A 23,043-nucleotide genomic window follows, 5' to 3' on the forward strand; every position below is an offset into this window, starting at 1 on the left:
TGACAGCTGCACTAGCTTCCTGGCCTACTTCACAGTACTGGCGTTGACCTTCGTGTCCTTCATGTCCTTTCCCATATGCCTGGCCTCTGCTCGTACATCCTCTCCCTCCTGCTGCTGATAAAGATCAGCTGGGGAGGCCCTACTTAGTTTTAAATAGCCTTTTTTTAGAGAGACAAAAATGGTGTCTCTCTTTAGAATGGTGACAGGACAGAGCAGCACTGCCTTCACAGTGGGAGATTTCACTGCTGACTTTGAAGTGCAAATTCCACTGTATGGACACAATCCACTGAAGGTTAATCGCAACTCATCAGGATCAATGGGAAGACATCAGAGCTAACGTTTGCTGGATTTTGTCCTGTGTCTAGTGGGAGGGTAGGCAACCTGGTGTCCTCCAGACATTTTGGACTATAACTCCTATTAGCCCCAGCCAGCATGGCCAATTATCAAGGATCATGGTACTTGTATTCCAAAACATCCGGAGGGCACCAGGTTGCCTAACCCTCTCAGCACCCAAATTCACCCCCAACTTGATGTCCTCCAGATGTTTTGTACTTCAACTCCCATCACCCGATTGTTGGCCATGCTGGCTGGGGACGATGGGAGGGCACCAGGTTTGGAAGGCTGATCTACAATAGAAAAGTAAGAGTACATTCTCAGTTCTTGTGTATTATAGTTCTCTTAACTTTGTTGGTTTCTCTGCTATCCATTTAATGTTGTGATTTAAATTATTCATCACTTTTTTAAAAAAACAGAAACTCCGCACATATTTCCCAATCTCTGAAATTGGGAGGCTGCAAGAAGATTCCTCTAATATTGTGGAGTTGCTACGCATGGCTTTTGAGGTAAGAAGCAACATCTGGGGTCTTAAGGTATGACTGCTCTGGGTGATCCAGCACACTTGTCATCCCCCGAAACACTCTGGAATGACTTTTTAAAAAATGTTTACTAGCCAGTTGTATTTCACTCTGGGGACCCCATCTGGAAGCTGCCACCATTTCACCCAGTTCTGTATATCCAAGTGTGTTTAGGTACCTGAATATTCACAAACAGACAGGAGCTTGATGGTATAAATCAGGGATGTGCAGCATGTGCCCTCTGCCTTTTTTTGTGGCCCCCCCTCTGCCCCCCAAACCACTGGTGAATTTGCCAGCAAAATTCAGTGGCAGAGCAGCCAACAAAGGCAGATTTTCCTTTGTGTAAGAGAAAGCAAGTCATGGTTTGCTACCAAAATTTGGAGCCAGGGCAGCACAGCACCAAAAAATGGGAAAAAACAGCTCTGTTTGTCTGTTGTGTTGCATTACCGTGCTGCTTAATTTCAGCAGCAAATTAGGGCGGGGGGGGGCAATGGGTTCCAGGGGGAGGCAATTGGCCCTGGACCTCTGGAAATTGCTCAGCCCTGGTGTAAATCTAAGTTGCCTGCTACAAACAACAGGCTTTCCTGTTCAATGGCTATTTCTGCTCTGTTTTCTAAAAAGGCCTTAGTTCTGATGCATACATTCGTCTGAGAGGTGATCATTTCATATAGCAGCTTTCCCCAACTTAGTTCCCGCTAGATGTTTTGGACTACAGCTCCCATGAGTACCAGCCAGTATGACCAGTGTTTGGGGATTCTTGGAGATGAAGTCCAGGACATTTGGAACACTAGGTTGGGGAAGGCTGTTATACAGAAATTCGCAAAGACTGAATTCCTCAAGCTCTCAACTGAAGACTGAATTCCTCAATTCCTCTCTATCCGCTTTCGTAAGAAATAAGATGTCCCAGCAGGCAAGACAAGTTAAGTACAGCCTTTCCCAACTTGGTGCCCTCTAGAGTTTTTGGACTTCAACTCCCACCATCCCTGACAATTGGCCGTGCTGGCTAGGCATGATGGGAGTTGAAGTCCAAAACATCTGGAGGGCAGATATGTTGAGGAAAGCTGGTTTAGCATTGGGCAAGTGACAGGAAAAATCAAAATGCATAACTTGACACTTCAGCTGTGGTGATGTGGCAAAAATGTTGCTCAGAGTAAATCGTAAGTGTGAAGAAACCCTAGGATGAGCCATTCATGATCCCCTACGGAGTTCTGGAACCCTCGTGTGTGGATCGTTAGGCTGTCCACAGTTAGTGTACAGTACAGCATGAGTGAGCAAGTGATAGAGTCTGTGGACATAGTTGCATGTTATTGGCAGATCACATTATTTAAAAAGCGGGGAAACCGCTGAATTAGAACTGTTCCAGTTCTATACATTTTCTCTCCGCCCCCCTTTCACAGCGTATTCGTTCCAAGATGGACATTCGACCTTACAACACCCCCAAAGCCATGAGAACAGAAATCACATCCGTGAAGTATGAAAGGACAGAGTCTGGTTCATTCAACATTGTTCGTGGTGAAGTGGTGAGTCCTGCGCTTCACATTCCTGGAATGCCTTGTAGTCTAAGAGTGAAAAACCTCTTTCACACATTATATGCCTCTGAGTACTTTTAAAAATCTTTTTGAAAATGCATGTAAACTTTTGGGGAGGGGTCCTTTCTCTGAGCTCTGGGCCCTGCAAAGAACAGAGCGTAAGGCAGCATGACTCAAAGGAGACAGAAATAAGCCCGATCTTTTGTTCATGCCCTTATCCTCATGTCAGAATAGGGCCTGATTGTACAATGGGGCATCTGCTGATGATTCTGGATTTGAGTTCATTTCTTCTGGTAGAGAGCAGCTTGCTAATTGATTACATCCTGCAGCAGCTGTAGGATTCGGCACAACCCCAAGACCATATTTATAGGTGTAACAATAATAATTAGTTGTTCAGGTGAGGAAGAGTAGGGCCCCATATCCAACCCAGACCACCCCCATGTTATGGAGGTTTTCTGATTATATCTCCATCCCAGTTATTCATGGGGGAGTGGGAAATGGAGGCAGCCAGAGTGATGCAGCTTTGAGAGCATGTGCTTCTTATATCTTCCTGCCCTGTCTTTTCTGGAAGAAGAAAAGCTGAGCGGAAGCAAGCTAGCAAGATCTATTTCTGTGTTTCTACCCATTCAGCCTTATATCTTGCCTTTCACCTCCCAGATTACTGGTCAAAGTGGCATCTCTTTCTCTGGATAAATCCAGCAAATGAACAAATGTCTCTCTTCTATCCAGGGCACATTCAACGTGCGTGTGAAAGCTCACGAGAAAGTGGGTGGGCAGCATGTCTGCGATCTCCCAGAGAAAGACCGGAAAGGTGCTATCCACATTAAGCCCTCCTCTTTCAGTGACAAAGTGGAGGTTGAAGCCTCAGTCATTTGCGATGCCTGCCTCTGTGAACAGGTATTTCCATTTTCTCCTCTTTGGTTGGACAGTCCCAAGAATGGCTCCAAACATTAATGATATGTGATATAAGAAGCAACTCTGATTCTACCACTTTATATTTGCATCTAGAAACAAACCTAGGGCATCTCTACACCAGCCTAAAATCCTGCATTTGAAACAGGGCTTTCTGCTTCCGTTTTAAAGGCAGGATCACAACGACTCCCTCTTTCACCCACTTCCTTCCCCCCCCACCCCTTCCCCCCTCCTCCCCATATCTGAGTCTTCCATTATCTTTCATTGATCTCGCTCCTCTTCTTGCCACTTTAACTCTTTTCACGGAGGAAACTGAAGTGAAACACAACGGGGTAATTTGAAAGCTCATTATCTTCGATCTATTTAAAAATGGAACAAAGGGCATCTAGTGCAGGAGGGTCACGGCAAGGTCATGGTGTCATGTAAAGAGCCCGCAAACTTCAGTGAAGGAGCCATTTAAATCACACGATAAAAGTTCTGTGTGAAGAAAGCCGTAGAGGCTGCCATTCTGTCTCTAAAGCACATGTAATCACATCTGAAGCCCCTGGAATCAAGTTCAGTAATATCTCCTCTCTCATTCTTTGCAGCAACAGGAAGTTGCATCACCTAGGTGCAATTCCAATGGGAACTTTGTCTGTGGACAGTGTGTTTGCAATCCAGGCTGGTACGTATCTGATCATATTTCTCATTAGGTGGAGCACCAATCTTCTCCTTCCTTTTTTATACCACCCAATAGCCAAAGGTCTCTTGGACAGCTATGCCATTGACAGCTGCTTAATGGGAGGAAATATGACCAGAGTTTTTCCCCATCACTGCATCTCCTTGCTGGGAAAGCATCACTTGCTGGATCTCTGTCACACAGCTATGAAAGGCATTAAGGCCCTGCTCTCCTCCTTCACCACCACTACCACTGCTGCCACAAAAAATGTTGGCAACCCTAGTTTGGACATGAATGGTCAAAATTCATACTTAGAGGTCTTTGGCAGAAGTCCCTGGGGGATCTTCACGACACCAGAATGAGAAGCACATTGGAGTATTACCCAGATTTTCATGGAATCGGCTTTGGTCTGTCAGGGACACACGAAGCAAGAAAGGCCGAGTGTACCATACCTTTAAAATCCAGTTTTCATGGGTCACACAGCACTTGAAAGGACCATACTTTCGGGTTGGGTGGGCAGAGTAGAACTGAACATCATCACCCAGGAAGGGGCTGCTCAACCAATGCTTGTTGCCAATGTCCAGGCTCCCCCCTGCTACTATATTATTGTGAATGGAAAGTAGCTAATTCACAATTCTCTAGAAACAACCCACTTACCCAGTACAACATCTGAAGGCACCCTGTGAAAGCAGCCCACCACCCCAATTTTGCCCCATTCCAGCAAACTGTCATGGAGTTATTGCTCCCACCCCATTTTTCCCAGTGTGCACAGATTTCCCTGAAGAAGCCAAAATCTGTGATTCTCAAGTGCAGCATCTCTCTCCCCCTGAGAGCATTCCCCCCACACACACACAATTTCACCCCATTCTAGCAAACTGTCTCAGAGTTATAGCTTCCACCACCGCCAGCCTTTCTCCTTCTCTGGGCATTTTCTCACTGCTGAATTAAAGAAAAACAACAGAGTAAAAGTACTCTGCAAAAATGCAGCTTCCCCACTGGTAAACTCTGGGGTGGCCACTATGTCATGTGACCATAACAACAGCAGCATTGGAGAAAACCTCCCATGTAGATGGGCCCCCTAGTCTATGTCACAGAGATGTTGAGAGGAGAAGAAAAAGAAGTAAAACAGTGTAAAGCTAACACTGAAAGTGCTATAGAAATAAGAATGAGAATAAGGATACAAGTCTGTCTTGTCCTTGTATGCATGTGCATGTGTATACGGCTGACTGCATACAGAGATGGAAAATATGATTGACTGATTCTGTAGTAAGAGAAGTCAATAATTGCTGCCTTAGGGATATCCTATCTAGAGAATCTCTCCCAAATCTTTTGGTTAAATACTCACATTTCTCATTTGGTTATTTTTATTGTTTTGTTTCAGAGTAGTAGCAATCTTCCTGTCTTTAGTATAAACCTTTAGTAGAGTGGCTCCTCTGCATGGATACCCTGGGAGTCCAGACTGGGAACAAAGCAGAGTAGGAGAGGGTCTGTACTGGTAGACCCCGCCCACACACACATATACTCACACACTTCTTCAGGAAAATATTGGGGGGGGGGCTTAAAAAACTTCCTTCCCCCAAACCCCAATGCCTTGCTCTGGATATGGGTGTCACATGCAAACTCCTTTCTGCTGCTGGAAATATCCCTAGTAGCAGAGGGAAGTGTACAAGCGTTAGCACTGACTGAGGGAAAGTTAATTTTGTTGACTGAGGGAGAAGAGTGCAGATCACTTAACTAACACAAGGAGCTCTCCCTCCCCTCTGAAGCAAGCATAGGGAGGAGGAAAGGCTGTGCTTAAAGGCAGTGTGCCCATATCCCATCCCCCAAATGTCACTTTCCTGACCTCTCCCTTCTCTTCCAAAGCAGCCACAAAGAGGGGTGGGGGCAGGAATTTGGGCTCAGAGACTGGTAACCTTCTGGTGTTTGAGCCCAAATCCCCCCTTTCGGTGGTCAGCCTCATGACAACGAGAGGTTGAGTAGTGGCCTTCTCTTCCCTTTGGAAGTGACTATGGGGGAGGAAAAACACAAACAATTGAATTTTTCACAGGTGTGTTTTAAGTGCTGTACACTAAAATTCAAAAAACAAAGACAGGCCACTCTGACAGGCATACAATCTAAACGTTTTGTCTGTTGACCCCCTTTCAACTCTTCAAGATATCATACCTCTGCATGTCAAGGCCTTTCTCAGGATGGTTCCAGATGAGCCTTTATCATGCCATCACCCTGCCTCATTCACAGAATTTTACGGGGAGTCCGTCTTCTTCCCCTCATAAAACTCCTGTGTTTTCCCACAATTTTGTTCGTCTTTTTTTACTATGGAAAATCCGTGAAAACAAGAAAAGACAGAATAGCCACATGATGCCTTCTGACTGTTAGCACTAGGATGCTTCCATCTGGAAGCACCCTCAGTCTTGACTTCCTCTCTCCCATGACAGGCGGGGAGATGCGTGTGACTGCTCTATGTCCGCCTCTGTTGACAATCCGGTCTGCATACGGCCAGGAGATACAGAGCCCTGCTCAGGCCGAGGCGAATGCCTGTGTGGGATATGTCAGTGCTATTCTGAGGATCTGACCCAGCGCTTCGAGGGCCAGTTTTGTGAATTTGACAACTTGCAGTGTCCCCGCACTTCTGGATTCCTCTGCAATGGTGAGTGAGATCTCGAGGGGCTGTGGCCAGACATCCTGTCTGCTCTTGGGCGGTTGCAGCAGCTCTCTTTCAGGCTAAACCCTCTCAGATGCTTGTGAAGCACCACTTCACAAGCCATAAATGGAGCAGAGATTCTAGTGCTCTTGTGTTGACGGGCCTCCTCAGTGGTTGCCCCAATTATAGAACATATGACGCTTGTGTTTTTTCTGCCAGGGATCACTGTTTCCTCAGATCTTTTTACTTTGAATTGAATCCCTAGGCCTGTGCAACTTAAACCAAGAAAGCTTTAACCATCATAGTTCTGTCATCTTCTCTTTGCCAGCCTCTAGAAGGGATTGTGCACGCCTGCACACACACAAGTGAAAGGAAACACATACTTCTGTGGAAGGTGCTCTCTTCAGGCATTCCCTTTTTCTTTGATCCGGAGTCAGCCTGGGTTTGCTTGGAGCCATAGAGATTAGCACAGTGGGAAAAATCTTGCATTTTAAATGGATTCCCTGCCTTCACTGTGTGTGGCTGAAGCCAAGGTCAAACTGACACTAACCTGAACAGTAGCTGCTTCCTAAACATTATGGCCAGGTGCCCAGTCCTATGAATGTTTATGTGACATAATGCTATTATGGTTCTTCATGGGTTAAAAAAAGGGTGGATAGGGAGGAGAGGTAGAGTTCAGTAAAGGAGGGGCCATCTCCTCTGCAAGAGGCAATTTCTGCTTCAACATGGCTGCTGGCTTTTCTTCCATATTCTGTACAGCAACCTTTCCCAACCTGGTGGTATCCAGATGTTTTAGCTTACAACTACCATCAGCCCCAGTAAGTGTGGCCAATGGTCAGGGATGATGGGAGTTGTAGTCAAAAGCATCTTCAAGCCACCATATTGGGGAAGGCAGCTCTACAGTTTACTCTGAAGTAAGTCCCCACTGAGTTTGCTGGGGCTTACTGCCAAGTAAGTCTGTATAGCAGGGGTGAGCAATTTGTGGCTCTTCAGATGCTTTGCCCTACATTTCCCATCAGCCCTCACCATTGGCTACGCTTGCTAGGGCTAATGGGAGTTATAGGCCAAAACATCTGGAGGGCCGCAAGTTGCCCACCCCAGCTATCTAGGATTTCAGTGTGAATGCAAGTGCCCTACCAACTCTGTAGAGCTCCACAGAGAATGAAGTGTTCACACAACCACCCATCCCTGAAGTAGGGTTGGCAATGGATGGGGGGGATGGCTAGGGTAGGGGTTTTTTTTGCATTTTTTCCAGTCATCAGAAAAGCCAAGGCCCAAACAAGCTTTTTCCTCCTCAGCTATTTAAAAAAAAACCTGTACACCTAAGGTGAACAGATAGGTTTTGGGCACCACCTTCAGACCCACCAAAAACTTCTGGGTTCCACTGCTGGATTCTACTCCACCCCTTGATCTATCCAAAACTTCTGGGGTCCCCCCACTCACCTAGAGGATCCTATTTCCAGGCTCTCCTGCCCATATACCAGAATTTATCACTTTAAGAATTGGCAAATCCACCATGAAGAGATTTTACCCTGTTCAGTTAATGGGTGATTGATTGAAAACTAATCTGTTTCAGAGCGGAAGCTGAATGTGGGTTGTTTAAACCATGGATGGTTGTTCTGTGCGAACCCAGACCATCATGGGTTGTTCATGGGTTGTTTCATCAAGCTACATCACAGCAGACGAGTGGTAAAAAAAAAAACCCAACCTCTTTACATGCCATTACTGTAGTACTACAAAAACATTTTTTTTTTTAAACAGGTCTGTTACCCAGGAAACCTCCCTCATCCATGACATGATCCTGGATGAGGGTGCAGACCTGGCATGTATTACGGAGACCTGGCTGGCCGAGGCTGCTGCTCCAACCCTTGCAGCCATGTGTCCAGCTGGATTTTCGTATGCACAGCAGCCGAGGGCTGGGGATCAGGGAGGGGGAGTGGCTGTTATCTACCGAGAGTCCTTGGTCTTCACCAGACCCCCTCTCTGGGAGACCAAGGTTGTTGAGTGCATGTACTGGAGGTTGGGCCCGAAGGGCAGTCTGGGGATTCTGCTCATGTACCGTCCACCCCGCTGCACGACTGACTCCCTGGCCGAGGTGCTTGAGGTGGTCTCTGATGTGCGTGTACAGTCCCCTAGCTTACTGGTGTTGGGGGACTTCAACGTACATTCGGAGGCCATCCTCACAGGAGCACCTCGGGACTTCATGGAGACCATGGCCTCCTGGGAGCTGCACCATATTCTAACTGGGCCCACCCATGTAGCCGGTCATGCACTAGACCTTGTGTTTGTTTCTGGAGAAGCGGGGAGTGATCTGGAAGTCGGGGGTATATCCACCACCCCCTTGTCATGGTCAGATCACTATCTGGTGATGTTGGACTTCTCGGTTCCACAACCCCTCCGCAGGGGTGGAGGACCCATTAAAATGGTCCGCCCCAGGCGTCTTATGGATCCAAATGGATTCCTGAACGCGCTTGGGGATTCTCTGGGGCATGCCAACGGCCACTCGGTCGAGACCCTGGTGGGTGGCTGGAATGCCGCAATTACTGGGCATTAGATCGGGTGGCTCCGAAACGCCCTCTCCCCCTGAACAGGGCTCGGACTGCACCATGGTTCAATCCGCGGTTACGAGCTCTGAAACAGGAGGTGAGACGGCTAGAGCGCCGGTGGCGGAAGTCTCGCTCTAAAGACGATCAGACACGGGCTAGAGCTATATCTTCAGCCTATCACGTGGCGGTGAAGGCAGCAAAAAAGGAATATTATGCTGCCTCCATCGCATCTGCAGAGTGCTGCCCCAGGAGGCTGTTCCAAGTGGTCTGGAGCCTGGTCGGTCCTGTGGCTCCGGAACCACTGGAGCATTCTAAGGCCTCCTGTGAGGCTTTGGCAAGGCACTTTGCAGATAAAATTGATCAGATTAGGTGTGTTACTCTGCACACTGTGGATACAGTTAGTGAGCAAGAGGCGGCCTATGGCAAACCGGTTTTGTGGGATCGGTTCCAGCTTCTTCCTCCTGATGAAGTGGACAAGGTGCTTTCATCTGTAAGGCCGACCACCTGCTTACTTGATCCTTGCCCATCTTGGCTCATTATGAGCTGCAGAGAGAGACTGGGTGAGGGGATCAAGGCAGTGGTGAACGCCTCCCTTGAGGAGGGAGTGATGCCATCAGCCCTCAAGGAGGCAGTGATAAGACCGCTCTTAAAGAAGCCCTCCTTGGATCCTCAAGTTCTGAACAACTTTCGCCCAGTCTCAAATCTGCCATTTTGGGGCAAGGTGATTGAGCGGGTGGTGGCGGTGCAGTTGAAGGCACACTTGGAAGAAACTGATTATCTAGACCCATTTCAGTTGGGCTTCAGGCCTGGGCATGGGACAGAAACGGCCTTGGTCGCCTTGGTGGATGATATGAGGAGGGCTCTGGATAGGGGTGAATGCTCCTTCCTTGTTCTCCTCGACCTCTCAGCGGCTTTTGATACCGTTGACCACGGTATCCTCCTGGACCGCCTGGAGGGGTTGGGCACTGGAGACACTGTATTGCGGTGGTTCCGGTCCTTCCTCTCCGGCAGGTACCAGAGGGTAGCACTGGGAGAGGAGGTTTCAGACCCGTGGCCACTTACTTGTGGGGTGCCACAGGGTTCCATCCTCTCCCCGATGCTATTTAACATCTATGTGAAGCCACTGGGGGCTATCATCAGGAGGTTTGGGGTGCAGTGTCATCAATATGCGGATGACACGCAGCTCTGCCTCTCATTCAAATCTTCACCAAGGTTGGCCGTAGAATCCCTGTCCAAATGTCTGGAGACGGTGAGTGGCTGGATGGGGAGGAATAAGCTGAAGCTGAACCCTGACAAGACCGAGGTACTTTTGGTGGGAGACAAGAGGAGGCTGGGGGATGTTGACCTGGTGTTGAATGGGGTACGGCTACCCTTGAAAGACCAGGTCCGCAGCCTGGGGGTCATTTTGGACTCCCAGCTGTCCATGGAGGCTCAGGTGTCAGCTGTGAGCCGGACAGTGCTGTATCAACTCCATCTGATATGGCGGCTGCGCCCCTTCCTTCCCGACCATCTGCTCCCATCGGTAGTACATGCCCTGGTCTCCTCTCGTTTAGACTACTGTAATGCGCTCTACGTGGGGTTACCCTTGAAGACGGTTCGGAAGCTGCAGCTGGTACAGAACGCGGCGGCTCGCCTGATTAAAGGCAGCCGCCGGCGAGATCACATCACTCCAGTGCTGAAGGAGTTGCACTGGTTACCAGTTGTTTTCCGGGCCAAATTCAAGGTGTTGGTTTTGACCTTTAAAACCCTATATGGTTCCGGCCCAGCCTATGTTAAGGAGCGCCTCCAGCAACACCAGACAGGCCGCTTAACAAGATCAGCCTCGGATGGCCTTCTCTCTGTCCCATCAGCCAGGACAGCTAGACTGGTGGGGACGAGGGAGAGGGCCTTCTCTGTGGTGGCCCCCACTCTGTGGAACTCCCTCCCTAGGGAACTCCGTCATGCCCCCTCTTTAATGAGCTTCCGTCGTGCATTAAAAACGTGGTTGTTCAGGCAGGCATTTGGGGTGGGTTAGGGTATTTAAAAAAAAAAATTTATGGTAAAATTTTATTGTTTTAAATTGTTTTATGGTGGGTTGTACATCGCCCAGAGTGGCTGGGTGACCAGTCAGATGGACGATTAATAAATTTAATAAATAAATAAATAAATTGGGATACAGGGAGGGAGTAGGCAAAGGAGGAGGGAAACAAACAACCCAGGGACTGAGAAAACAAACCACAGTTTGTTCGATCATGTGCCAGACAAACCCTGGGTAGGGCAACAAACCATGGTTTAAATAAATCATGGGTTAGTGTTACATGTGGACCAGGCCCATTCTCTCTTAGCTGGTTAACTTTTCCCTTTACATGACCTTGTATGTATTGTTGTTGCCACAACCAATAGATTTAGCACCACACCATTGTCCTTGTGCGCCAAATGCAGGAGATATACCAGCAAATCAATGTAGTAGGAGACATACTCATAGAACATTTCCCTCTCCTTCAACTGTCTTTGTTACAATCATCCAAAGTTTCTGAGCTTCTTGCATTTCCACCACATATGGATAAAGACTCCCTTGAATGCTTCGCAATATCAACTTTTCTTCATACCTTCTTTATAAACTTCATATACATCTTCCATTATGTTAAATACCACTGCGTAGCTATTTTGTAACATTAACTTTCTTAATAAATGACCAAAAATTGTGTTTCCTCTATAAATGTCCAGGTGTCCTCCATAATTTCATCGTGTATAGCATTATTCCACTTCAACACATAAAGGATTTCCGCCCAATGTGCTCCAGCTCCCATATGAGATAGCAATACATTTTTTGTAAGAGATTGTATTGTTTTCAACTTATTAATCCTTTTTAAATTACAAAATATATGATACCCCCTCCCAAACATCTGCAAATGTATATGAACCAAGGTGGTTGTGGCATTTCATCAAAGATCACATGAATCTTAGGATATATTAGCCATTCCATCATATGCTGTAGCTCAAAAAGCATCTCTACACTAGCCTAAAATCCTGCATTTAAAGCGGGGCTTTCTGCTTCCATTTGAAATGCAGGATCACAACTGATTCCCTTTACACGTGCTTCCTTTCCCCCCTCCCCTTTCCCCCTCCTCCCCACCCCCTTCTCTGAGTCTTCCATTATCTTTCATTGATCTCACTCCTCTTGCTGTTTTTCCTCTTTCCACGGAGGGAACTCAAACAGAACACAATGGGGTAATTTGATAGTTTGTTATCTGCAATCTGTTTAAAAACGGAACAAAGGGCACTTAGTGCAGGAGGCGCCTTGGAGGTTCACGGCATCATATAAGGAGTCTGCAAATTTCCGTGACGGAGCCGTCTCAACAGCAGGATAAAAGCTCTGTGTGAAGAAAGCCATTGTATTGCCTTCCCTCCCACATTACAAGGTGATCTATTCTCTGCAAACCCCCAAAGCTTAAAGGGAGAGAGCTGAACTTTGGACCCTCTGCCATTATACTTGCCATTACCTTGACTTGGAACTAGTTCTTACAACGAGCTGATGTAGTAAACCTGTGTCCAAGCTGTACCATTTCAGGTGGGAGCTCAAATGAACACTCCTTCATAAAATGTTCCCTGTACATTAAAAAAAAACCCAAACACCTAGCATTCCAGGGAAAAAGCTAGGCTAGAACCCTTTTCTTTTACTTCTCTTTTTCTATATGAAGGGATTTTAGAAGCGTCCAACCATGGGGCTTTCTCCTTCTATTTTAAATGCAGGATCACAACGGACTCCCTTTACACGTGCTTCCTTTCCCCCCTCCTTCTCCCCCTTCTCTGAGTCTTCCATACGTTTCATTGATCTCGCTCCTCTTCTTGCCGCTTTTCCTCTTTTCACAGAGGGAACTCAAGCAGAAAACAAGTGGGGTAATTTGATAGCTCATTATCTTCTATCTATTTAAAAATGGAATAAAGGTCATTTAGTGCAGGAGATGCCCTGTAGGTTCGCAACGTCATCTAAAGGGCCCGCAAACTTCCGTGTGTGAGCAATCTCAATCACAGGATAAAAGCTCCATGTGAAGGAGACCTAAGAAACCCCACTGTTGTTTCCTTCTTCTGTGCAGACCGGGGTCGCTGCTACATGGGCCAGTGTGCATGTGAAAGTGGCTGGGAAGGCCCTGGCTGTGAGTGTCCCACAAGCAATATAACCTGTGTTACCAGCAATGGGGTAAGTAATTTCCCCCTGCTTAGGGAGCTATACGTGCAGGTTAGTAGGGGAATAGGACATTTTTCCTTCATATTCCAATGGGTAAAGATCAGGAGTAGCTCCAGGAGTCCCATGCTTTGCATTTGGGAGGTCACAAATTCGACCCCTGGGATCACCAGTTAAATGCTCTCAGGTAGCAGGTCTGGCAGAGACTTACCTGAGACCCTGTAGAGCAGGGCTGGGCAACTTGTGGCCCTCTGGATGTTCTGGCGAACAACTCCCATGATCCCTCACCATTGGCAATGGTGGCTAGGGCTGATGTGAGTTGTAGGCCAAAACATCTGGAGGGCCACAAGTTGCCCAGCCCTGTTGCCGAGCCACTGTCAGTCAGAGTAGACAGCCATGGGCTAGATAGACCAGTGCTGACTAATGGACTTAAAACATCTTCATATACTCAGAGAGCGAGAATGGACAATGTGGTGACACGTGGTGTTTTTTGGCTCAGTTCTTTGCTATGTAGAAGAGGCAAGAGGAAAGGTTAGTCTCCACTGTCCAAACTGGGCAGCGGGAATGCCCCACTCCCTACTGACTTTGGATAACTCTCTTCACTCACCAGCCACCCATCTTCTTTGGCTTAGCTTGTTCAGTAGGTTTCCAGGTCATTCCCGTTGCCTCCAGCACGCACTATGCAAAACTGTGGGTGCTGATTTGCTGCCTCTGCCATTTCTTATGATACTGTTTCTTCTGAGAACCCTGGATCCTCGCTAAGAAGACAGAAGCAGGGCAGGCATGGGTGTGGGCACCCACCTTGAATGTCCACGAAGCACGTAGTGGTTTCAGGGTCCCTTTGTCACAGCGGGCCAAAATGTGCAGCTGTGATTAAACACAAATCCATTATTGTAGGAACCTTGTTGATGGAGCCCTTTCTTTGCTTTGAGAAAGATTTCCCACAGAATTATGGGAATGCTTTTCCCTCTGCCTTAGCTTAGTTCCTCTGTTATGTAAAAATGGAGGAGCAGGGAGGGAGAATATAGGGGAGGTTGCAAAGAGAACTAGATTCTGGGGTCTTCACTGCACCAGGCTTTTTATCCTGCCATTTACCGGGGCTTTTGTTTCCAGATTCTTTGCGGGATTAAGGTTGGCTCCTTTACACAGGCAGGCATGTGCTCTGATCTGGGGAGTTCATTTGTCTTCAAGTTCAATGTGTTTCATTATACAGCCACTAGATGGCACAGTTGTATAGCAGATTAACATTCCTTATGGGGTTCTCTCCGATCTTTTAAAACCTGGGTTAAATATCAGAAAGCACGGGAGATGCTCCGGAGGTTGATGACATCGTGTAAAGGACCCACAAATTTCTGTGAGTGACCAATCACAAGCGTGCAATGAAAGCCTTGTGTAGAAATGCTCTGGATAGTTTGATGCACAGGTACTGCAAAGGTATACTACAGAATGATTATGTGTTCCTGGCCTTTAGGCTCTGAAGAGTGAGGATATGACAGAACTTTGTTCTTTTATCCTGTCTGGTTTATGTAATAATGTAACGATGTTGGGATGTGGAGGGTGTTTGATATGACAATATGTAAGGAAATCTACTGTCAAGGGCTCCTTGGAGGCCTCTCTCAGTCTAATCCAGTAGCCAAGTCCAGACACAGACAAAGGGATTATTTTCAAAGCTTTATTCCTTTTTTACAACTTAACAACTCTACTGTTAGCAACTAGATATGAGCAACAGAGTACCTATGCCCTAAGTTGGAACAGTTGGTCCCCGTTTGAAAGGGAATCACTGGCAGACCCTGAACTTAAGGGCTAGGGAGAGTCCCTCCCCTTTTCCCTTGGATCCTCTGGGCGCAGCCATTGTTTGCATGCCAACCGGGCACTACGCCTCCTTTCCGCGCCCTCCATTTGGTGCCGCTCCCTGCGTCGGCATTGCACGTCCAGCAAGTCTGCTTCCTGTGCTCTGTCACTCCCAGGACTGCTATCTAAGCTAGGAATGCTGGTGGGAGGAATCTCTGTCAGCTGTTGGCCCTGGGAAAGAGGAGCACGCTCCACCCCCACGAGCGGCTGCTCTTCCTCAGAATCAGAACTACTCTGGGATTCTATGGGCTCAGTGTCCACCCTGACATCTACCATGGTAGAGTTGTTACAGCAATTGATAAGTTGGAGATGAAATCTACAATGTACAGCCTCATGTTATGTTTGTTGATATATACAAGGAATCCTAAGTTGCGCTGGTGAATCCCTGGCTCTACTGTCTTTAGCCATTCATAGGTTACCATGTACACATTATGAATTGTCTGCTTAATTCTTTGTCTGCTTAACTGACCATATTACTGTTCACATCGTCTATTACCTGTAATTAAAAGCAGATTACCTAGGAGCTTTTCCCTTCACTGGGAACTTCCTCCTTGACTAGGGAAAGAAATCCACAGCTGAATTCAGGTAAGGGTTTGTTATCTCCAGATATATGCAAATGTATACAATGAGAAGGAAGATCAGCAGTGGCCCTTGTCTCTTGCAGATGATTTGTAATGGACGTGGGAGATGTGAATGTGGCAGATGCATCTGTGAAAACCCCACCCTATACACCGGACCCACCTGCGAAGTCAGCGAAGCCATGGTAAGCTATTAGACCAAGCCAGTAGCCATTTGCAGTCTCATATTTAGTGATCAGTGTTCTTAGTGTGTAGGGGAAGAGCTGTTGCTCACTGGTCAAGCACATGCATTTCATGCAGAAGGTCCCAGTTTCAATCCCCAGTATCTCCAGGTAGGGCTGGGAAAGAATCCTGCCTGAAACCCCAGAAAGCTGCTGCCAGTCAGTGTCGACAATACTGGGCTTGATGGACCAGTCGTCTGACTCAGTATAAGGCCACTTCCTAGATTCCTATATCTCACTACAAGAACCTTGAGCCAATTAATATGCTAAGTTTTACTGATTATTCTTTGTGCTCTTAAAACCACATTGGCTCTTCATTATGCCTCTGGTGCATCAATGATACAGGTAGGATTTAATACAGCCTTCCCAGCCTGGCTCTCTCCAGGTGTTTTGGACTACAACTCCCAGCATTCATGGACATTGGCTATGCTTCTTGGGGCTGATGGGAGTTGGAGTCCAAAACATCCAGAGGACACTAGGTTGGGGACGCTGATGCAAGTCACAACGAGTGCAGCCACACACGTGCACACTCCCTTGCTTCAACCATCCCCTGTCAATCTTAACTCTTCCTGCAGCCAGGAATACCCTGCCTGATTTTATTATAAGGGAGGAGGTCTCAATGGCAGCAGATTTTAAAGGAAGCTGGAGCAAGCGGCCAGGTGGGCACACTGACTCTCTGCACTGGAAAAGTCTTTGATGATTTGCTACAGTCAGGACTTCTTTCACAAGACTATGCTTTGTAACTCCCCTCACACAGAGATTAATCTAGCCCTGTGTTCCATATGAATTTGGTGTCTTATTACCCATTCTGATTCCACATAGTAATCTGTCCCTGCTCTCCTTCCTATCTATTCTCAGATCTGGTAAAGGTATGTATGTCTCTCCAACACTTGCCCAAAAGCCAAGTGTTCTTCATCTGTTCTTCTTTTGCTATTTCTTCGATGCTTTATAATAGACCTATATACCCTCTCTCTCTCTCTGGTGAACAGGGTGTTCGGTATGTGTGTGGAGAACATTTTCGAAGCTGCGTTCAGTGCCAGGCTTGGGGGACTGGTGAGAAGAAGGGAAACAAATGTTCAGACTGCCCTTTCAAAATCCAACTGGTAGATGAACTGAATCAAGGTACCGTGGCTTCCCACCTGTCCTCCTTGATGTTCAAATGCAAGCCAAAAAGTCAACACGTAGAATAGTCCTCTCATACAATGCATTGGTAAAAACAAATTTAGTTCAGTGTAGGCAGTAGATAACGTAAGCAGCATACACTCCAACTGTCCCTATTTACCAGGATATTCCCTGTTTTTGTTATTTGTGCATGAACACTAAAGCCCCCTGCAATGCATATTGTTTGGGGGTGGTCTGAATGACCATCCTGGGTTGTCCCCCAACTTGCCTTCACATCTAAACATGGTGAAGACACTTGCATCAGTACCTACACATGTACAATATACATTGGGCCGGATCCAAACTTAGTTATCCTTAGAGTAGACCCATTGAAATCAATGGGACAAGTCAGTCCTTCCAGCTGGTTTGTGCTTAGCTTATCTCTTCACCGCAGCCTTTCCTTAAGAATGTGAATGCTTTGCATGGTGCACAGCAGTTTTCCTCTTAGCACCTGTACATCTGTCTGATGTGCCTAATTGTCTTCTGTATAATTTCTCTTAGTACATTGCTTTGTGAGGGCTTGGCCCTAAAAAGTGGCTTATAAATATTTTGAATGAATGAACGAACCCATTACAGTCATCCTGCTTATTTTCAAATAATTATTGCACATACTGAGTGAACACCTTTTGGAATGTTCACATTTCTCCGTATATAGATGTTATATCAAGCACGTTAAATTAGCCTCCCCTAACCTGCTTCTCTCCAGCTGTGTAGTACTACAACCCCATCATCCCCAGGCAGCAGTCCCATACTGACTGGGCATTACGGGAGTTATAGTCCAACACGGCTGGAGAGAATCAGGTTGGAGGAGGCTGCTATAAAGTGTATATGGGGATGGGGGAGTTTTCCAGGGGTTCAGCCTTCAGTTTATACAGTTTGCTGATAAATAGGCCTTAGGATGAACAGACCTTATGTTTTGCAAGGCTATCGACCACTTGTGTGCTTGACCCTTGCCCTTTATGGCTTATTAAATCAAACAAGGAGGGGTTGTCTGGCTGGGTCCAGGAGGTTGTAAATTCCTCCTTGAGAGAGGGAGTGGTGCCTGCCTCTTTAAAAGAGGCAGTAATTAGACCACTCCTGAAAAAGCCTAACCTGGACCCAGAGGTTGTTAACAATTATAGGCCAGTGGCCAACATCCCCTTCCTGGGCAAGGTGCTTGAGCGGGTGGTTGTAGGACAGCTCCAGGCACTGTTGAATGAAACGGATTATCTAGATCCATTTCAGTCGGGCTTCAGGCCTGGTTTTGGAACGGAAACTGCCTTGGTCGCCCTGTGGGATGACCTCTGCTGGGAGAGGGACAGGGGGAGTGCGACCCTGTTGATTCTCCTGGACCTCTCAGCAGCTTTCAATACCATCGACCATGGTATCCTTCTGGATAGGTTGTCTGGGTTAGGAGTTGGAGGCACTGCACTACAGTGGTTCCGCTCCTACTTGGATGGCCGATTCCAGAAGGTGGTGCTGGGGGATTATTGCTCTGTGCCATGGCAATTATGCCATGGGGTTCCACAGGGCTCTATTTTATCCCCCATGCTGTTTAACATCTACATGAAACCGCTGGGGGAGGTTATCCGGAGGTGTGGGCTGAGGTGCCATCAATAAGCAGATAACACCCAGCTCTACCTCTCTTTCTCATCAAAACCAGGTGAGGCAGTGGCTGTTCTGAATCAGTGCCTGGGCACGGTAATGGACTGGATGAGGGCTAATAAACTGAAACTCAATCCAGACAAGATGGAGATACTGTTAGTGGGTGGTTCGTCTGCCCGGCTAGGTGATATTCAACCTGTTCTGGAGGGGGTTGCACTCCCCCTAAAGGATCAGGTTCATAGTTTGGGGGTGCTCTTGGATCCAGAACTGTCACTTGAGGCACAGGTGAACTCAGTGGCACGGAGCACTTTTTATCAGCTTAGGCTGGTATACCAACTACGCCCTTATCTGGACAGAGATAGCCTAGCTACAGTTATCCATGCTCTGATAACTTCTCGTCTGGATTACTGCAATGCGTTATACGTGGGGCTGCCTTTGAAAACGGTCCGGAAACTTCAGCTGGTCCAAAATAGGGCAGCAAGATTGTTAACAGGGACTGGCCTGCGAGCTCATATTATGCCAGTACTTTTCCAGCTGCACTGGCTGCCAGTCCATTTCCGGGCCCGATTCAAAGTGCTGGTGTTAACATTCAAAGCCCTTAACGGCTTGGGGCCAGCTTACCTGAAGGATCACCTCCTCCCATATGTGCCTGCCCGGACCTTAAGATCATAATCAGCGGCCCTTCTCTGTGAGCCCCTGCCAAAGGAAGTGAGGCGGGTGGCTACTAGGAGGAGGGCTTTTTCTGCTGTGGCACCCCGGCTCTGGAATGAGCTCCCTAGTGAGGTTTGCCTGGCGCCTACATTGTATTCCTTTCGGTGCCAGGTGAAGACCTTTTTATTTTCCCAGGCATTTTAGCATTTTAGCTTTCTAAATTTTTATCTTTGCTGTTTTAAATCTGTATTTTAAACTCTTGCACTGCTGCTAGGTTTTATTGTGGTTGTATTGTTATATTGTGGTTTTAATGTTCTATATATTTTAAATTGTTTTATTGTGTGTTGTTTGGTTTTAATTTTTGTGAACCGCCCAGAGAGCTTCAGCTATTGGGCGGTATAGAAATGGAATGAATGAATGAATGAATGAATGAATAAATAAATAAATAAATATCTTGTTGGAAACAGAGTGCCATGGTGTCACGTTTTTGACCAAGCTTTTGGGCCCTGGGAACTTGCTTTTGGGCCCTGGGAACTTGCTTTTGGGCACCTGTCAGCAACTCTAGTTACCAATGCCTGGTGTAAGAGATTAATAGATTAAGAGGCTGGCTGAAGTGCTTCCCAAGTATTTCAGAACAGTGTTTATTCTTTTCTGTGTTGGTGACAATAGGGCCTTGATCCGAGAACATTTCAGGATGCGCTGGTAACATTATATCCACTTCCTTTGTCTCTACAGAGAAGGACATAAATACAATTTGTTCCTTCCAAGATGAGGAGGATGACTGCATTTACCGCTACACTAGAGAAGAGGATGCCAACCAACAGCATAACGGCACCGTTGTTGTACAAAGGAAGAAAGGTAAGCAAGGATTTCCTAGGGAGGACGAGAACTGCAAGACTGGAGGAAGACAGCACTTAGTCAGTTCAGTGGGTGTTGTTCCCTACAACCAGCTCCTCTCTCTCTCACACCCAAATTGTAGTCATAGAGTTGTACAGTTGCACAGCCTGGGATCCTGTGAGGTGTACCTTAAGAATGAAGGCTTGAGCAACACCATTGCTTAGATTTCTAGACACTGTGAACTGGACCAGACTGGGAACTCTGTTGTGCTGGTATGAATTGACTAGGTTCTGCCTCTCAAGAAGTTGCCTTATATTGAGTCTGATCATTGGTCCACCTAGCTCAGTGTTGTCTACACTGACTGGCAGTGGCTCTCCAGGGTTTCAGGCAGGCATCCTTCCCAGTCCTAACTGGAGATGCTAGGGACTGAACTTGGGATGTTTGGCATGCAAAGCAGGTGCTTTACCATTGAGCTATAGTCCATCCCCTCACTCTTGCCTCTCTTCTATTTTCCATTCCCTGCCCAGATTCAGTTGGGTTCCTACTGCCCCCTAATTAATCATCAAGGTTTTACCTTTGTTGTCATTATAGAGTGCCCACCAGGAAGCTTCCTTTGGCTTATTCCCTTACTCATTTTACTGATGCTTTTCCTGGGGTTGCTGCTGCTACTGTGCTGGAAGTTCTGTGCTTGTTGCAAGGTAAGATCCATGTTTCCATCCTGCAGAAACAAAGGTAAACACTAGGGTGGGGAGTTGATGGCATAGTTGGATCTAGCCAAGACTGGAGAATGGGTGAAAGCTTGCCTAATTATTTTCCTCACCACCTGAAGATTTTTTGAAGTTGCCTCTCACTAGAGATTCATGTGGAACCCTGCCACGCAAATGGAATCAATATTTCATAGCCCCATCCAGTGCTGGTTCCAGGTTTTTGAGGGCCCTTGGGCAAGACATCCTCAATGAGCCCTCTCACCATCATTGTCACCAGCTGCTGTTGCTCCTCATCCTTCTTCTCATCACCTGTCAGGATTCCTTTAGCCCCCACTCTATTTCAACGCCAAAAACAAACACAGACAAGAGGCTTCAGTCTTCAGCTTTTAATCCATTATTACACAGGGTCATACTGATGCAAATTCTCAGTGACTCTTAGTCTACAAAGGAATGCCTTCAGGGGAATTCAAAAGGAGGTTTAGAGAGTTGCCTGCCATTTGAAGAGGAAGGCGGTCTCACTAGCCTAACTTAAGCGTGGGAGGTCCCTCTCTCTTGTGAGGCCTCTGAGCACAACTTCTCACGCAAGGCCAAACGGGTAGACCATCTAAATTCCGCTCCTGCCTTCTCTGTCTTTGCTGTGCACTTGCGCCTGGAGTCTATTAGATCAGACGCTCCAACCCCCCCCCTCCTTCTGTTCACTGCCTCTCACAGGGGTGTGTGAAGAGGAACCGTCATCCTCAGCCAGATGGGTGTTTGTAACCTAAGAAGGAAGCCCAGTCATGTCTGGTCTAGCCTGGGAAAACACCTCCCCTATGTCTGGTGGTTCTCCTTCAGAATCTGAACTGCTATCCCACTCCCTGCGCTCAGAAACACCCCTGACATCACCGTTCCCACTTGCTTGCTTGACAGCAGAGACCCAGTGAGCAAGTTAGCAGTGGCATCTGCTGCTCCTCCTTCTCACCATCACCGTTGCCTGGGCCGGAGTGAGAGGCAAGTGAACAAGCAGGTTGTCATGGTGAAGAGGGAGAGCAAGTCCACAGGGCTCTTGTCAGAGGGCCCCTGCTGGGGTGTGGGCCCTAGGTAGGTACCCGACCATGCCTACCCTTGACGCTGTCCCTGTCCCTGTCCAGTACTGACTCAGACTAGAGGGGATGACTATATTGGCCCCCAGTACAAAACCAGATACTGATGTGGTGGAAGTGGTGTTAGATTCACATAGCCCCTGTGAACCCAAACCTTAGCCTAGGGAGGAGCAGCAGAGCATGGGGGATGTTCCACTATCGGTCAAGTAGAGCACACCACCCAAGCAGGCAGCTGGAACCCACTGAGAAACCACCCCACAACTGCCCAGGAGCCCATGTTCACCCATTCCCTCCTTGCCTGGGATGCCAGAGGGCCCACCAGGAAACTAGAGCACTGAAGGAGTGCTGTGTTCCAGGCCAGAGCACAGCCTCTTAAATATGTCGAAGGTGGGTGGGACTTGGTTCAGATAGCATGGCCTGCATCAGTATATAAGGGCTCAGTTCTGCTCTGTTGGAGCAAATGATCTGTCTGGGAATGGTCATGCTGACAACATCCAGCATGTTTTTTATCTTGCTGTCTGCCTTCTCTTGTGATAACTGCTTTCTCCATCTGCCTTTCACCAGCTTCACCACAGATGTCCAGCTGCTGGTATCTGCTGCTGATGCTATATTCTATCTGCTGCATAGGACCACCATGTGTCCCCAAACCATTTTGTCCCTGTAGTACTCAAGTAGCCAAGACAGGACAAATGCCTGTTCATCTGTTCAGGAACCACATGCCAAGCAAAATAAAAACAAAAATTGGGCTTCTGCTTTCGCGTCTAAAGTTGCACACGTGTTTAGCCCTTTAACAATATCTTAAAAGAGTTTGAACTCCTGCTGCCTGGGATCGCAGGATGAATTTATACCATCAGTAATGAAATAAATTTAGATGATTTCCACCATGCATATACTTTTTGCCAAAACCTTTTGGTGTAGTTCCATGTGGGGCTCAATCTTTTTGCATCTTCATGTCAAAAGGAATTTTCTCATAACTCCCCCCCCTCTTTTTGTCACTTAGGCTTGCCTGGCTCTGCTGCCCTGTTGTGCACGAGGTATCATCTCTTAAAGTGATATTTTATTTATT

General features: G+C 47.2%; 1 protein-coding gene across 3 annotated transcripts in view; it reads left to right on the plus strand.

The window, feature by feature from the left end:
• The window catches only part of ITGB4 (integrin subunit beta 4), a 99,548-nt gene that overhangs the window by 41,204 nt on the left and 35,301 nt on the right, over positions 1-23,043 (plus strand). For all 3 annotated transcript variants that reach the window (XM_084838101.1, XM_084838103.1, XM_084838104.1), the window contains 11 exons: positions 753-842; positions 2,252-2,374; positions 3,113-3,280; positions 3,883-3,959; positions 6,389-6,600; positions 13,217-13,320; positions 15,821-15,919; positions 16,945-17,077; positions 20,087-20,209; positions 20,780-20,886; positions 22,978-23,011. In XM_084838101.1, the coding sequence (XP_084694227.1) occupies positions 753-842; positions 2,252-2,374; positions 3,113-3,280; positions 3,883-3,959; positions 6,389-6,600; positions 13,217-13,320; positions 15,821-15,919; positions 16,945-17,077; positions 20,087-20,209; positions 20,780-20,886; positions 22,978-23,011 (1,270 nt within the window). The remainder of the gene's footprint in view (positions 1-752; positions 843-2,251; positions 2,375-3,112; positions 3,281-3,882; positions 3,960-6,388; positions 6,601-13,216; positions 13,321-15,820; positions 15,920-16,944; positions 17,078-20,086; positions 20,210-20,779; positions 20,887-22,977; positions 23,012-23,043) is intronic.

The sequence above is a fragment of the Heloderma suspectum genome, chromosome 2 (assembly GCF_057233095.1).
Source record: "Heloderma suspectum isolate Gila_16-S chromosome 2, 16-S_ref, whole genome shotgun sequence".
Classification (NCBI taxonomy): Eukaryota; Metazoa; Chordata; class Lepidosauria; order Squamata; family Helodermatidae; genus Heloderma; species Heloderma suspectum.